Here is a 14,988-nt window from a genome sequence, read left to right as displayed (position 1 = left end):
CCCACATTCCTTACATCGCTTCATCCCTTACATCCCTACATTCCTTACATCTCTTCATCCCTTAAATCCCTACATTATTATCATCGCTCCATTATTATCATCCCTACATTCTTTCCATCCCTATATTCTTTTCATCCCTACACTCTTTTCATCCCTACACTCTTTTCATCCCTACATTCTTTTCATCCCTACATTCTTTACATCCCGACATTATTATCATCCCTACATTATTATCATCCCTACATTCTTTCCATCCCTACATTCTTTTCATCCCTACATTGTTACATCTCTTACATCCCTTCCATCTCTGCATCCCTTACACTTCTATATCCCTTTATAAATAAAAGGGAACTAATTTTTACGGAAATTTTGGCCCTCTAGCGGGAAAAATTTGAACTAAAATTTCGATGTCGAATCAGCGCCATCTGGTTTTTGAAAAAGGAACTAAATCAAGCAGCAATTTTGGCCCTCTAGCGGCAAAAATGTGAACTAAAATTTCGACCTCGAATCAGCGCCATCTGGTTTTTGAAAAAGGAACTAAATCAAGCCGCAATTTTGGCCCTCTAGCGGCAAAAATGTGAACTAAAATTTCGACCTCGAATCAGCGCCATCTGGTTTTTGAAAAAGGAACTAAATCAAGCCGCAATTTTGGCCCTCTAGCGGCAAAAATGTGAACTAAAATTTCGACCTCGAATCAGCGCCATCTGGTTTTTGAAAAAGGAACTAAATCAAGCAGCAATTTTGGCCCTCTAGCGGCAAAAATGTGAACTAAAATCCCGACCTCGAATCAGCGCCATCTGGTTTTTGAAAAGGGAACTAAATCAAGCAGCAATTTTGGCCCTCTAGTGGCAAAAATGTCAACTAAAATCTCGACCTCGAATCAGCGGCCTCTGGTTTCAAGAAAAGGAACTATTTTTGTATAAGACTTTAATTACCTTTACTTACCTTTACTTACCTTTACTTACCTTTACTTACCTTTACTCGGATCAGTTTTTGTAGTATATTATTATATTTGTAATATATTTATTATAAGGGTTGCAGGGGTACAAGAGATGAAGGGATGTAAGAGATGCAGGGATGTAAGGGATGCAGAGATGTAAGAGATGCAGGGATGTAAGAAAAGCATGGATGTAAATAAGGCAGGTTTAAAAGGAGTGCGAAGGTGTAAAGGAATCAGGGATGTAAAGGATGCATACAGGAGTAATAAAATCAACACGTTCGTCCTCCTAATGAGTTTATTCAATAAGCTAAGAAGATAGATACAGTAAATTAAATGAACGCAGAAAATAAAATAAGAGTATGTGTATGTTTAGCAGGTAGATCTGCACTCCTCGGCGGTCGCTATAAGACTGATGATGTTTCACTTCGCTCTACGTCGAACGATTGATAACGGTACTGCAGCCAGCTGCCTTTGTTGGAACCAGTGGCTGTATTATTCGGACTAACCTTTCTACCGACGCGTTCCTCGTGACGTGGACTATTTACACACTCGTTTTTTATTTCACATGACTGCACGTGGTACTATTCGCTTTCTCGAATTATCGTACCTCCTTCGTTTCTTTACCATCCACGCGTTTATACAGTTTCCGAAACATTTCTCCGACGTTGCCGAGAAACAAGCGTGACGTCGATCGACCGATCGAACGGCGTCAAACGGTCGAACCGAGTTATAATCGATAGGAAGAAAAATCGAATTTGCAAATCGCAAAATCTCGATCGTAAGCGGGATACTTGATGGAGTTTCGAATCAGTGTGCGTGCTCGAAGAACGATGCGTGATTGGGTAACGATCTCGCTACTGGAGAGCAAACAAGAATTTAATCGATAAGAAAACGTAAAGCAAACGGAGATACGCATGGATCGAAGAGTCGAAGAACGATCGTGTCGTGGTCATCGGCAAAGTAAGTTGCGTATCGGTATAATCGTAGCGATGCTTGGAATCGGCGTTGGTACCGTATTGTTTGCGTACGCGGCGTTTGCGTCCACGATCGACGCGTCGCACGATCGAACGTCCATGCGACAAGTCATTTTCGTAGGTATCTGTACATGATCGGTAAGTTTCTAACTTCTGCTGTCCGAATTAATTTCCTAATCAACGACAGGTGTTTCGACACGGTGATCGCAGTCCCACGGAAACTTATCCGACGGATCCGTACCGAGATTACAAATGGCCTGGAGGTTGGGGAGCTTTGACCAAGGTTGTAAGATTCATCTAGTGAAACGAGATGTCGATAGGACAGACGTCGATACGTCAGTTTCATAGAACACGATTGCGTGCCGGTAATCGTAGAATCGTTTCAGGAAGGCATGCTGCAAATGTACACTGTCGGCGAATGGATCCGCGAGCAATACGGCTCGATAATTACCAATAATTATCGATTCGATCTATCGTTGACGCAGAGTAGCTACGCGGATCGCTGCATAATGTCCGCTCAAACTTTACTCGCTGGCTTGTATCCGCCGAGCCCCGAAGAACTGTTCGTTTCGAGCCTGAGTTGGAGACCCGTTCCTGTTCATTCCACTCCCAGGAATCTGGACAAGGTGCGTGTTTGTTCAATTTCCCTGGGATAAAAAAACAATGAATGCGCAAGGAGAACAATCATTTTCAGTTGATCACAGTCAAAGCTCCCTGTCCGAGATTAGAGGAAGCCTTGAAAGAAGCGTACGCGAATGAATCCACGCGTCCTGGAACTCCATCAGCCGAATACTACCAACAGCTTTCCACTTTTACCGGACAAAATATGACTACAATCACCGACATTGAATTTCTGTACAATACTCTAGAAATCGAAAAACTTCACGGATTGAAATTAGCCGAATGGACGACAATGTATTACAACGAATACATGCGTGAACTCGCGGCTAGAAGTTTGGCCATATTCACCAGCAACACGTTGCAGAAACGATTGCGAGGAGGTAGTGCTTGCACGTTAATCACTCTTCATATTTTGTCGATCTTCTCTTCTTTCAGGACCATTGCTTAAAGAAATCTTGGGACGCATGAGAGCTTTCAGAAACGGGGAAGATACAAGGCGAGCATATCTTTATTCCGCCCATGATATAACTCTGGTGAATTTGTTGAGAACCATGGGATTCACGAAGGAATATCTGAAGCCTGCGTACGGTGCGATGATAGTCTTCCAATTGCACTATACCTCCGACCTTGTAGAAGATGCAGAAGTAAAGGTACCATTCAATTTCTACTTTACTTTGCATATCGATTTCATTTCATTTCGTTTCATCTCCGTTTCTTTTCCTTCGTTCATTCCAGTTACTGTATCGAAACGATACCCACACGAGCACACCGCATCCTATGGAAATACCAAACTGTACCACGCCTTGTCTGCTCGGAAACTTGACAAGTTTATGGAAAAACGTGCTTCCCGATAATTGGGACGAAGAATGTCTACTCTGACGGATTTCTCTTCGTTTCTCCGTCTCTGTACCATTTTTTTACGCTTGTACTTACAGCCTCGAACATCTTATATCCGAATACGACCGGTAGTTTTTGCGAAAAGAACGGAAAAAGCCTGTGAAATGATACACGCGTCGCGCAACGCTCTGTGTCATACGAATCAATTCTAATTCGAGCGAAGCCGGTTAAGATTACTAAATTGGCACAAAATCGTTTAACCAGGATGTGTCCGCGTTGCTTACGCAACAAATGACACTGGATGTTTTGCATGTCTCGTTACGCAATACCAGAACGATTATTACAACCAGTCTTTCCGTTGAATTCAAATACTCGAATGTCGATTAAACGTCGTCAAGGTAGTATCGGTATCGTTCGAGATATCGCGCCCTTCTCGAACGTTACCGTTCGCTTTTCTTATCGAACCTATCAATTCTTTTTCTCTACACGTTTTACCATACAACTGTATTCTTTCGTTAACGCTCAATTAACACCCGTCCAACGCGTGTGTTTCAACACGATAATTATCAAAGGATGTAATAGTACCAATGAATCTCGAATATTTCGGGTGTAGTAAATGATTGTATATAGATTTGTAAATAAATGAATAAAAAACCAAATAAGTGGTATCAATTGATTTCAGGATGAAACATTACGATAACACACCGATGTCATCCGTATAAATATAAATGAACCTTTGAACGACAACCTTTATACGAGGAAAAAAAAATACTTGAAAAATTGTACCAATACATAAAACGATAATGCGATACGCGTCAAAGTTTCTTATTCGCCGTGTACATTCAGAACATCTCATTCGAAACATAATTACCATTCGACTCGACCTACTTTTAGCTATTTTAAATCATTTATATCGTTAAATTGGAAAAGCAAATGCTTTATATATCACGCACTCTTATCTGTCTAATCACCGCTTAGTTACTCTGCTGATGGAATTCATTGCTTTTTGTATTATCTACATTGCGCTTCCGAGCGATTTCGAAATAGTCATTTATATCGCCTCATATCGATTACACGCGTGAAAGATCTTTGCTCGACTTTTGTCCCTATTTGCAGGAAATATCTCGTTCTAATATTTAGGAAAAAACTAGGAAACGTAGGTAAACGTAGAGTGCATACGCGTGTTACAATTGTGCACGCGCGTTGCCTGTAGAGACAGAAATGGATCATGGTAGGAGTGTCCATGGGCTGAAAAAGATGGGATGAGAGGAGAGGGGCAATTGTCGGGGTAGCGAGAAGAGCAATGGGATGCGCAAGCCAGAATATCGGTATAGGTTTATCCACAACGTGGTCCGTTGATCGTTCGGGACCGTTCGTTTCTTACGTTGCACGATCGACGTGTCGGCCAGCAGAATTAGCTTCGATTTAAAGGATCGATCGACGGATAGGAAATCTTTTCGATAACGATTCTCGTTTATCAGACCGAGCGGCTTCGAAGAATAAAAGGAATTTATTAGATTTCTATCAGTTTTAGTGATTTTTTACCGTTCCGATTACATCATTCCAGCAGAAGTGTACGCTCTGTCAATCGTACCGTATGATAGTGCGCGCTCACGCCTGTCACTCTATATTCTACTATACTGACAGCACAGCGAGAGGTTAGTTTCCTTTTACTTTGAACCATCTTGTTAACTTATTTCATTCTTACCATTCTATTTCTTTTCGATTTGTATCAATAGATTTCCCGATCGAACGTAAATTTTCTTATAAATCTACTGGTTATTTAAAAAAATTGATTAATCATTAAAGAATGAAGAGAACAGCCGTTCCAATTGCAATGTTATCGGTATACAATTCGCCGTACGCTGCGTCATCCTACCTTCTGCTAATCACTCCCGTAATGTTAAAATTTTAATTAAAATTGAATTAAACGTGATACCGATCATTTGTTCGCAGAATCATCGCTTGACTACAGCACGAGATGTTCAGTTGGTTAAGTCGGGAAGAGACTGGAAAGCAAGACCTCTTTGAAAATGTCACGGAAGGTCTTAAAAAAATATACAAATCCAAGCTACTACCTCTCGAGCAGCACTATCAGTTCCATGACTTTCATTCACCACAACTCGACGATCCGGATTTCGATGCCAAACCTATGATCCTCTTGGTGGGTCAATATTCTACCGGCAAAACTACCTTCATCAAGTATTTGCTAGAAAGAGAATTTCCTGGAATAAGAATTGGTCCTGAACCAACGACAGATCGCTTCATTGCAGTTATGTACGATGAGAAAGAAGGTGTGATTCCTGGGAACGCGTTAGTTGTCGATCCAAACAAACAGTTCAGACCGCTTTCCAGATTTGGAAACGCGTTCCTGAATAGATTTCAATGTTCCACCGTTGCGTCTCCTGTTTTGAAAGGGATATCTATAGTGGACACGCCTGGTATCTTGTCCGGCGAGAAACAAAGAGTAAGTATATTTAAAAATATATAACTTCCTACCAGATATCTACTTGTTAAAATAAACGTGTACTTCCGATCCAAAGCTTTTTCTCTTTAACATCAGGTTGACCGAGGTTACGACTTCACCGGAGTTTTGGAATGGTTCGCCGAACGAGTAGACAGAATAATATTGTTGTTCGACGCGCATAAGCTCGATATTTCTGATGAATTTAGAAGATCCATCGAAGCGTTGCGCGGGCACGATGATAAAATTAGGATCGTACTCAATAAAGCCGATATGATTGATCACCAACAACTGATGAGAGTATACGGAGCGTTAATGTGGTCTCTAGGAAAAGTTCTACAAACTCCAGAAGTGGCTAGGGTATACATCGGATCGTTTTGGGACCAGCCTTTGAGATACGATGTGAACAAGAGGTAATTTCATTTTTATTAAACGACTGATCGGGATTTTTTCTGATTTTTTAATTGAAAATCTTGCAAATTCTTTGCAAGCCAATCACAGTGGTCACTGTGAGTGTTTATATAGAATAAAATCAGAGATCGGTGGTATCCTTGTAGTATCCTTTTAAATTAGAATATCGCTCTAGTGTGTTGTATAATAATTATTTTTTCTCGCAGATTGTTCGAAGACGAGGAACAAGATTTATTTAAGGACATGCAATCGTTACCGAGAAACGCAGCACTTAGGAAACTCAACGATTTGATTAAACGCGCACGGTTGGCAAAGGTAAATAATATAAAAATCATTCGTATCAATCACCGCCCTACTGCTAATCGTAATCGATATCGATTACACAATATTCCATAAACGAAGATAAAATCCAATCGTCAACCGATTACTTAACAGGTACACGCTTACATAATCAGCGCTTTAAGGAAGGATATGCCCAGTGTCTTTGGTAAAGATACAAAAAAGAAGGAACTTATCAAACATTTAGGCCAAATTTATGATCAGATACAAAGGGAACAACAAATTTCACCTGGCGATTTCCCAGACTTGAAAAAGATGCAGGAGAGCTTAGCGCATCATGATTTCAATAAATTCAATACTATAAAACCAAAACTATTAGAAGTAGTCGATAAAATGCTCGCCGAGGATATTGCTAAACTCATGGCTATGATACCGCACGAAGAAATTGGTACGACGTCAGAGTCACTCGTCAAAGGTGCGGCCTTTATCTCTATCTTCTATAACACCATTCTTCTAAAACGCTTTTTAATTATTTACATTGTATTAACGTTACAATTAAATATTTTTCTATTTACGATTTCTATCAGGCGGCGCGTTCGAAGGTGTAGAAGACCAAGTAAGCCCGTTCGGATATAAACGAGGAGAAGGTATCGATGCTGGAGCTGGCGAACCAGAATGGATCGTTAACAAGGAAAGAGACAAATACGATGCGATTTTCAAAACGCTTAGTCCTTGCGATGGAAAAATTACGGGGGCAGGTAATTGTCTTGTCGCGTTACATTAAAAAATAAAACGCCGCCTTTCCATTTTATATGGCACTTTCTTTATTAACGATATTTATTTAAAATATTTCCAGCGGCCAAGTCGGAAATGGTGAAATCTAAATTACCAAATAGTGTGCTTGGAAAAATTTGGAAATTATCTGATGTCGGGAAGGATGGGCTTCTGGACGAAGATGAATTTGCCTTAGCGATGCATTTAATTAACGTAAAACTCGGAGGTTACGATCTTCCAGCTGAATTGCCGGAACACTTGATACCACCGTCGAAACGAGACGTATAAAAATGAATACCGATCGTATCTATTCGTCTCTCGTCTCATCGTTGATACGTTTGGTACATACATTTGGCACGCACATTACACAATTGTATTTATTGATTAGCCAATAATGCGACTCTAAACACATTGATGAACGTTGTCATTTTGTAAACGTTCTGAAGAATACACTATATTTACGAATACTACGTCAATAAATTATTTTATATCGTTGTTGGACATTTCTTTGCCTGTTCGTTTACCTAAAGACAATCGATCGTTTTCTTTTGCATTTATTATTTACTTTATGACACATACTTTCATTGAGATAATAAATATGACGTAAACATGACTTTACACTTTATAATCGCAATATCGATACAAGGGAAAGGCCTATAGCTGAAATAGAAAAACGAATGAGGAAAATGAAGAGATGAGCATTTTAATATATAATATTTAAATAATATCTGACGCTAAATCACACTGCATTTGGTATCAGCACTGCCTCCTTATATGTAAATGTGTTTTATAAAGAAAATATATTCTTGTTCAATATTTCTTTTGTATTTTATTTAAAAGAGAAGTAATAAAAATTAATTGTAAATTTTTATTTTGTTTATATTAAATACAAAATTAAATAAACGAAGAGAAACCTCTTCAAGTAGCATACAAAGCTAAATGCACGATTGAGAACGTTTAATTACGCTCTAATTAGTCGAAATGTGAGAGAATTAAGATAATGTGTATAAAATACTTTTAGAGAGTTCGTCATACGGATACGTAACAATAAGAGTATGTAACTATAGATACTATAACTCATCGTGATTAATGCGGGCTACAAAGTCTGAAACGCTACGTTTTATACTTTCCGCCATTGTTCCATTAATTGGAAAACCGTTCATAATCTTTCTTGTACTATACCGAGAATTATATGCCAGTAATGTTGGATATGATCTAATTCCAGCATCGGCACACTCGGTAACATAAATTTCACAATTAAAGCGACCAAACTGTATTGTTTTCTCCGTCAGCTGGAAAAAGAACATCATTAGAAATAGAACTTGCAGTCATGTAAATTTCTGTATAATATTATATTTACTTGAGCTACTATGGCCAACTGAGGTTCAAGTTTTTGGCAATGTTCACACCATGGAGCATAAAAATCAACGACCCATACATTTTTATCGTTTAATACCTCCTTCTTTAAAGTCGACGGATTCAAATCCCGTACTTTTCGTGGAAGAAACTGTGCAATCCATTTTAATATCGGAAGCGAATATCGCTGTCCATTATACGAGCTGAAAACCATCATCAATCATTTCATTAATTGTTCGAATCAAATTATTTATCAGAAGATATGACCAAAAATTCACTTACTAAAACTTTGTTAAATCTTGATTTTCACTTGAATATAGTCTTATAGTAGGATAACTACGGATTCCTTGAGATGCACACAAATCGGATTCCGCTTCGCAATCGATACTGGCCACTTTTACAAGAGGAAGTGCGGATAAAGAGTTCGCAACAGCAATATATTCGGGCGTTAGCCGTTGACAAGGTGCGCACCAAGGCGCGAAAAATCCCACAATCCAAATAAACTTACCCATTCTTCGACCAAGTTGATTTTTGAAATTATTCGAGGATAGTCGTATCACTGTGTATTATATGAGAAAATTAATAAACTATTATTTTTACGATACACATCGTTTTATGAATATGTCCTGACCTGTAGGATTTCGTAGTTCGCTAATAAATTGAACAACGTTGGCAGCTGTTTTCTGCATTGAAAATCTATGAACATTGGTTCCGTTCACAAGCATCGCGGTTGGATATGAACGAATGTTTTGCCGCTGACAAATTGCCGAGTGTACGGTACAATCTATAGTCCCAAAGCGAACTACAGACTTGTCAAATTCTATCGATGCTTTGCGAACTTCTTTTAAAAAGCTCATGCAAGGAGGACACCATGGCGCGTACCAATCGAGAAACCATGCTCCATTTTTTCCGTCCAATATGGACATTATCTGCTCTTCATTCAACGCCCATACATTTACCGCTTTAACACTACTATACACAAATTTAGTAATATCATTAGGCACATCCTTTCCGTGGTGCAATTCGAATGCTCCTCCTGATTTAAGAATACCCCACATTGGGTAACGATTTATGCCAAGCACGCTGCAAATACGTGAATGCCTGGCACAGTTAATTTTACCTACAAATAATTCATTGTAATTTAATAACGATACGACATCGTGAACAACAAAAATAGAAACATTTAATAAAAAATTCAACATTACCTAGCTTAATATCATTAATACTACTAGAAAGCTTTTTTAACATTGGATCTAGTTCGATTATCTTTCCGATATAAAAATATAAAAGCCAACTAGATTCAGATATTTTCCCTTCTTCCAAGTGTTTCTTGATATTCTGTGAAAAATAATAGATATCGGTAAATAACTAACGATAAGTAATAAATAGTGAGAAATACTTGTTTCTTATAAAGAGGAAAGATAGGATAATTTACATAGAATTCGTCAGCATCGAGTTCCTTAGGCTCCGGTAAATGCTCCAACAATTTCTCCATTAATTCTTCAGGTTTATCTATATCTTTGAAACGAACAACGCGCCAAGAATTATTACTAGACGCGGACAAATAAATCGCATTAATATCATACGAATCTGCTACATTCTTGCACTTTTTTTCTTGATCACAAGAAACTATCCTTATATCAATCACGTTTTCCTAAAACAAAAAAGCGTCAAATATAATTGTAAGCAATTAAATAATATAACATGAAATATTTTATAAATGGATAATATAATTACAAATATCGCTGCAATTTTGAGACGGTCGGAAGACGTAAAACAGTTTCGATGTAGACCACAAACGAATATTAACATACATTTTGTTGTTCCGTCACTACCGCGCAAAATAAAATTCTCCAATGGTTCGTCCACTTCTTGTATATGAACCTCCAACTTACTTAAAATAAAATTCATAATGCCAGTGTACGTCTTTTCTCCGCTATATCGTACTCCATTTTTTGAATACTGTAATAAAAATTAAAGTGTTACCAATCTTCGAAATTTTCACCATTATTTCTATAATTTGAAATTTACATACCTTTGGATAATACATTAAAGTAGGATACGACTGTATTCGAATTTGATGACAAAGTTGCCATTCATCTTCACAATTTACAGCCCCTATTCTAACTACCCCATCAAATTCTTCTGCAATTTTTCTCCAAACTGGTGCAAGCGTATGGCAATGACTACACATTGGAGAATAAAAATTTACTAACCAGGCTTTTTCTGTATTAATAACATTTTCAACTGTAAAAATAAATAATACATTATTTACTATATGCCATGACTATAAACTAATATAAATTTAATTTTAAGAAGTAAACCTACAATAATCATTATTATCCAACTTAATAACTTGGGGATCATCGTCGTATAATTCAAAATTATTTGCATAGTAACTCCAAGAATGATGGGTTCCTCCTCTATTTGCATTATCAAGACCACCCTCTCCATAGTTATCATAGGTTTTTCTTAAAACTGGATCTTTCAATATTTCATAAGCTTTTGTCAGTTTAATAAATCTCTCATGAGCTATGGGATCATCCTATAATATACCAACATAATTATACTCATTTTAAATATATCAATGCTATTTAATTTTAATATGTTGCTAATATTAAATTAGATGCAGAAATGTTTAAAACTATCAATTGAGTTTTATGTTCTAATTAGTAAGTATACATGAATTATTAGGAGTGTAGACACTGACTATGTGCAGTTAAAATCCTTGACTTACGTTAGATAAGAAGTTGATAAGAGAGTTGCACTTTCACGTACATTATTTTTGTCAGGATGTTCTGTCACTGCCAATTTCTTGAAAGCCCTTCGAATTTCTTTTAAATCAGCTGTTCTGCTTACACCAAGAATTTCATAATACTCATTTCCCATGCTCATACGTATTATATCAACAATAACAAGGAAAATATTTATAATAATTCCCCTGTACCTGAAAGATTTTCAATTTTAATTAAATTTTATTATTAAAGATTCAAAAAATAAATGTAAAAGTATCAGAAATGGTATGAAAAATTAAAATAATTTTATTTTCAAACTTCTAACCTATTGAAAGAACTTTGTTATTTTAAAACACATACTTCTATGACTGATTTCTATGATTTGAGTGATATGGAAACATTAATTAATATTCCCTTTATTCCTTGTAACAGCATGATTTCAAATGTATACATACTTACATATTTTTTATAATCATTTTGTTCCTACAATTTTTTATTACAGTTATAATTGGTTATAATTATGCCTATGGGTATGGGCATGGGTATAGCACCATAAAAAGGACCACGAAATGAGTGGGTTGTAGAGAGACTAAATTCATGGCGAGAAACCTAAATTTAGCTGTAAATTTTCTCGCAAGAGCGTTACATTTGCATGATTTTTGAGTATCTTAATGTTACATAGTTTTAGGAAATATTCTCACGAGTAAAATTACCGGGAATAACCGGGAATATTGCGCAATTGCGTTGTTTTGCTAACAAATAATCATTATTGTTTCTTGTGAAATTTGACAGCTATTGTTCAATATGTATTCCCTTACCGAAGGAGCATTAGATGTGGGTTTCACTATAAACTGTATAAAGTTTATTGTTTATGATTAAATAATATGTTTAATTATGTATGCTTTTTTCAGAAAATCATAAATGGCGTTGATGTTGATAAACCAATACTGCAAATACTGGTAAATAAATCACATAGTTTACATGATTTAGTTGAAATAGCTCATATGAACATATTATTTTGTAGGGTCATAAAAAATTGGCAAGTTCAAGCAGTGGAGAACGTTACAGGCTACTTGTGTCCGATGGGAGAAGAGTAAATTCGTTCACAATGTTGGCTACTCAGTTAAACTCAATGATATCAAACAACATTTTGACTGAATTTTCTATTTGTCAGATTAATAGATACGCAATAAGTATGGTGAATAATGCTGGAAAGCAGAAGTATATAATATTTATTTAAAAACTTTTATTTTATGTAATTATAAATCATATAATATTAAATATCATGTTTTTTAGACGCGTAATGGTGATATTAAATATTGAAGTAAAAGTTCCTGGTAAAGAGGTTGGACATAAAATTGGAAATCCAACAAGTGCAGAGTCTGAAAGTGATTCTAAACCTGTGCAATCTGTACAGTCTAAATTAGCTTCACATCCTCCACAGCAAAATGGTAACATGAGCTAATTTTGTAATTTATAATCATAAATCGTGATAACTTACAAAGTTCATTATTTTTTATCAGATTCTGCAACATCAAAGCATAATCCACCTCAATCTTCTACTAATGATATACAAACAACTCCCATTATTGCACTAAGTCCTTATCAAAATAGGTAAATTTAATTGTATCTTGTTTTAGTGTTGCGCAATTTTAAGTAATGATATTTCTAGGTGGGTGGTAAGAGCAAGAGTTGTTAGTAAATCTGGTATAAGAACATGGAGTAATTCCCGTGGGGAAGGAAAATTATTTTCCATGGATCTTGTTGATGAGAGTGGAGAAATTAGATGTACAGCATTCAGAGATCAGTGCGATAAATTTTATGAGATGCTTGAGGTATTTGTTGCGTGCGAATACTGTTAAAATGTTGTGATAGTATATGTAAATTTTATTTCAGATTGGAAAAGTTTATTACATTTCTAGAGCTACTTTAAAAACAGCGAATAAACAATTCAATAATTTAAAAAATGATTATGAAATGAATTTAACCGGTGATTCAGAAATCATTCCCTGTCATGATAATGAAAAAGATATTCCAACTCTTCAATTTGATTTTCATCCGATAGGTGACATAGAGAAAAAGGAAAAGAATGACATGATGGGTATTTACACATTCGACTGAGATACATATAATTAAATATTTTCTGTATTAAATATAATCTTTATTATAGATGTGCTGGGTATCGTTAAATCTTGCGGCGATTTGCAATTGTTAACATCAAGAACTACAGGTAGAGAGATGAGAAAGAGGGATATTCATCTTGTTGATGATAGTAACACTATGGTAAGAATTATATTGACTTATAAAAATGTTAAAAACTTGTTTTCATTTAATATCGGGGTAAAAATAAATTGTATAAACGCGTAGGTGTGTCTTACGCTGTGGGGGACAGAAGCTGAAGACTTTGATGGTAGCAATAATCCAGTTGTAGCTGTCAAAGGGGCTCGTATTGGCGAGTTTAACGGAGGAAAGAATTTATCTACTCTCAGTTCCACGGTTATGCAAGTTGATCCAGACATTCCAGAAGCACACAGGTGCTCTAATTTTTTAATAGGTCTCTTAGAAATACAGACTCTGCTGTACAAACTTTTTTCTTTTAATCTAGATTACGTGGCTGGTTTAAAACAATTGGTTGTAATGAAGATATGAAATCAGTTTCAAGAGCATTTGGAGGTGCAAATAATACAAGTGGACCATTGATTACTTTCAAGGAAGCAGCAGACTTGGAATTGGGTCATAGAGGAACTGATATGTACGTGATTAAAGCTACTGTTAACATGATTCGAATTGAAAATGCTCTTTATAAATCTTGCCCTTCCGAAGGTTGCAAGAAAAAGGTAATTTATCTTGTAATAGATATTTGTATCTATTTAATAATACGCGAAGGGTTGTTTCATTAAAATATCGTACCTTACAGTTGATTGATCAGGCAAATGATATGTATCGGTGTGAAAAATGCGATAAGGAATACCCAAATTTTAGATATCGTTTACTTGCAAGTGTAAGTACAAAATGAATTATGGTATTATATTCCCTTAACAGATCTTGCATCATGGAAATAATTTTTTAGTTAAGCTTAGCAGATTGGACAAACAATCAATGGGCTACAGCGTTCAATGAAGAAGCAGAAAAAATATTAGGTGCTACTGCTCAAGAACTTGGAGAGTTGCAAGAAAATGACAATGATGCTTATCTTGAAAAATTTGGTGATGCAACGTTTAAAAGTTTCATATTTAAGATCCGAATTAAACTGGAAACATTCAGCGTAAGTTTATTTATTTATTAAAATATTTATAATATTGATACTGTCACGATTATTTATACATTGATATAAATGATCGTTATTTATAGGATGAGAAAAGATTAAAGGCAACATGTGCTGCTGTATCTCCCATAGATTATAAAACGTACAATAATCATTTGATAACCCAAATTAAAGAATTAGCTGAAATTAATAAAGTATAAAACAGCTATTACTTTTTTTATGGTAAGTTTGTGTGTATTACGATTTTTTGAATTCTACTATTAGAAATGTAAGCAAAGTATTTTCATACAGTTCAGTTATTACAAATTTAATAAAACAGCAAATATATATTA

At 36.0% G+C, this 14,988-nt stretch overlaps 4 protein-coding genes across 6 annotated transcripts; 3 read left to right on the top strand and 1 right to left on the bottom strand.

The window, feature by feature from the left end:
* Positions 1-1,231: 1,231 nt before the first annotated feature.
* LOC123988553 (lysosomal acid phosphatase-like) lies at positions 1,232-4,020 on the top strand. Its single transcript, XM_046289060.1, has 6 exons — positions 1,232-2,031; positions 2,102-2,197; positions 2,301-2,540; positions 2,609-2,915; positions 2,971-3,185; positions 3,271-4,020. Exons 1-6 carry the CDS (start codon positions 1,855-1,857, stop codon positions 3,412-3,414), a joined length of 1,179 nt encoding a protein of 392 aa, XP_046145016.1. The 5' UTR covers positions 1,232-1,854; the 3' UTR covers positions 3,415-4,020.
* Positions 4,021-4,488: 468 nt separating this feature from the next.
* On the top strand, positions 4,489-7,795 carry LOC114878755 (EH domain-containing protein 3). 2 transcript variants are annotated; one of them, XM_046288835.1, is made up of 7 exons: positions 4,489-5,030; positions 5,329-5,839; positions 5,936-6,249; positions 6,454-6,562; positions 6,683-7,001; positions 7,114-7,284; positions 7,383-7,795. In XM_046288835.1, the coding sequence occupies exons 2-7, from the start codon at positions 5,354-5,356 to the stop codon at positions 7,586-7,588; spliced, it is 1,605 nt and encodes a 534-aa protein (XP_046144791.1). In that variant the 5' UTR covers positions 4,489-5,030; positions 5,329-5,353; the 3' UTR covers positions 7,589-7,795. The 2 variants fall into 2 exon arrangements, with proteins under 2 accessions (XP_046144791.1, XP_046144792.1); XM_046288836.1 differs by lacking the exon at positions 4,489-5,030 and having other exon boundaries at positions 5,444-5,536; positions 5,646-5,839.
* A 359-nt stretch (positions 7,796-8,154) lies between these two features.
* Positions 8,155-11,952, bottom strand: LOC114878730 (dnaJ homolog subfamily C member 10-like). 2 transcript variants are annotated; one of them, XM_029192852.2, is made up of 11 exons: positions 11,851-11,952; positions 11,435-11,603; positions 10,985-11,201; positions 10,692-10,903; positions 10,394-10,618; positions 10,092-10,310; positions 9,862-9,994; positions 9,288-9,776; positions 8,939-9,215; positions 8,661-8,859; positions 8,155-8,592 (listed from the first exon to the last, which is right to left on the bottom strand). In XM_029192852.2, the coding sequence occupies exons 1-11, from the start codon at positions 11,865-11,867 to the stop codon at positions 8,371-8,373; spliced, it is 2,379 nt and encodes a 792-aa protein (XP_029048685.2). In that variant the 5' UTR covers positions 11,868-11,952; the 3' UTR covers positions 8,155-8,370. The 2 variants fall into 2 exon arrangements, with proteins under 2 accessions (XP_029048685.2, XP_029048686.2); XM_029192853.2 differs by lacking the exon at positions 11,851-11,952 and adding an exon at positions 11,752-11,835.
* Positions 11,953-12,088: 136 nt separating this feature from the next.
* Positions 12,089-14,988, top strand: LOC114878731 (replication protein A 70 kDa DNA-binding subunit). Its single transcript, XM_029192854.2, has 13 exons — positions 12,089-12,225; positions 12,303-12,350; positions 12,416-12,612; positions 12,688-12,842; positions 12,915-13,005; positions 13,064-13,226; positions 13,288-13,492; positions 13,562-13,674; positions 13,759-13,925; positions 13,997-14,228; positions 14,309-14,392; positions 14,462-14,656; positions 14,743-14,988. The coding sequence occupies exons 1-13, from the start codon at positions 12,196-12,198 to the stop codon at positions 14,854-14,856; spliced, it is 1,794 nt and encodes a 597-aa protein (XP_029048687.1). The 5' UTR covers positions 12,089-12,195; the 3' UTR covers positions 14,857-14,988.

The sequence above is a fragment of the Osmia bicornis genome, chromosome 15 (genome assembly GCF_907164935.1).
Source record: "Osmia bicornis bicornis chromosome 15, iOsmBic2.1, whole genome shotgun sequence".
NCBI classification, from domain to species: domain Eukaryota; kingdom Metazoa; phylum Arthropoda; class Insecta; order Hymenoptera; family Megachilidae; genus Osmia; species Osmia bicornis.
The sequence above is the reverse complement of the archived record's forward strand: the minus strand, read 5'-3'. Positions and strand labels throughout refer to the sequence as shown.

Excerpts from the sequence above, each read along its gene's own strand:
- LOC114878755 (XM_046288835.1), top strand. The coding sequence starts at position 5,354 with ATGTTCAGTTGGTTAAGTCGGGAAGAGACTGGAAAGCAAGACCTCTTT. Across the intron at positions 6,563-6,682 it reads AACGCGCACGGTTGGCAAAG|GTACACGCTTACATAATCAG; the intron begins GTAAATAATATA and ends ATTACTTAACAG. Across the intron at positions 7,285-7,382 it reads TGGAAAAATTACGGGGGCAG|CGGCCAAGTCGGAAATGGTG; the intron begins GTAATTGTCTTG and ends AAATATTTCCAG.
- LOC114878731 (XM_029192854.2), top strand. The coding sequence starts at position 12,196 with ATGTATTCCCTTACCGAAGGAGCATTAGAT. Across the intron at positions 12,843-12,914 it reads ACATCCTCCACAGCAAAATG|ATTCTGCAACATCAAAGCAT; the intron begins GTAACATGAGCT and ends ATTTTTTATCAG. Across the intron at positions 13,493-13,561 it reads GGAAAAGAATGACATGATGG|ATGTGCTGGGTATCGTTAAA; the intron begins GTATTTACACAT and ends TCTTTATTATAG.
- LOC114878730 (XM_029192852.2), bottom strand. Across the intron at positions 8,860-8,938 it reads CAAGATTTAACAAAGTTTTA|CTCGTATAATGGACAGCGAT; the intron begins GTAAGTGAATTT and ends GATGGTTTTCAG. Across the intron at positions 8,593-8,660 it reads AGTTGGCCATAGTAGCTCAA|CTGACGGAGAAAACAATACA; the intron begins GTAAATATAATA and ends TTCTTTTTCCAG.
- LOC123988553 (XM_046289060.1), top strand. The coding sequence starts at position 1,855 with ATGGATCGAAGAGTCGAAGAACGATCGTGTCGTGGTCATCGGCAAAGT. Across the intron at positions 2,541-2,608 it reads CTCCCAGGAATCTGGACAAG|TTGATCACAGTCAAAGCTCC; the intron begins GTGCGTGTTTGT and ends AATCATTTTCAG. Across the intron at positions 2,916-2,970 it reads GCAGAAACGATTGCGAGGAG|GACCATTGCTTAAAGAAATC; the intron begins GTAGTGCTTGCA and ends CTCTTCTTTCAG.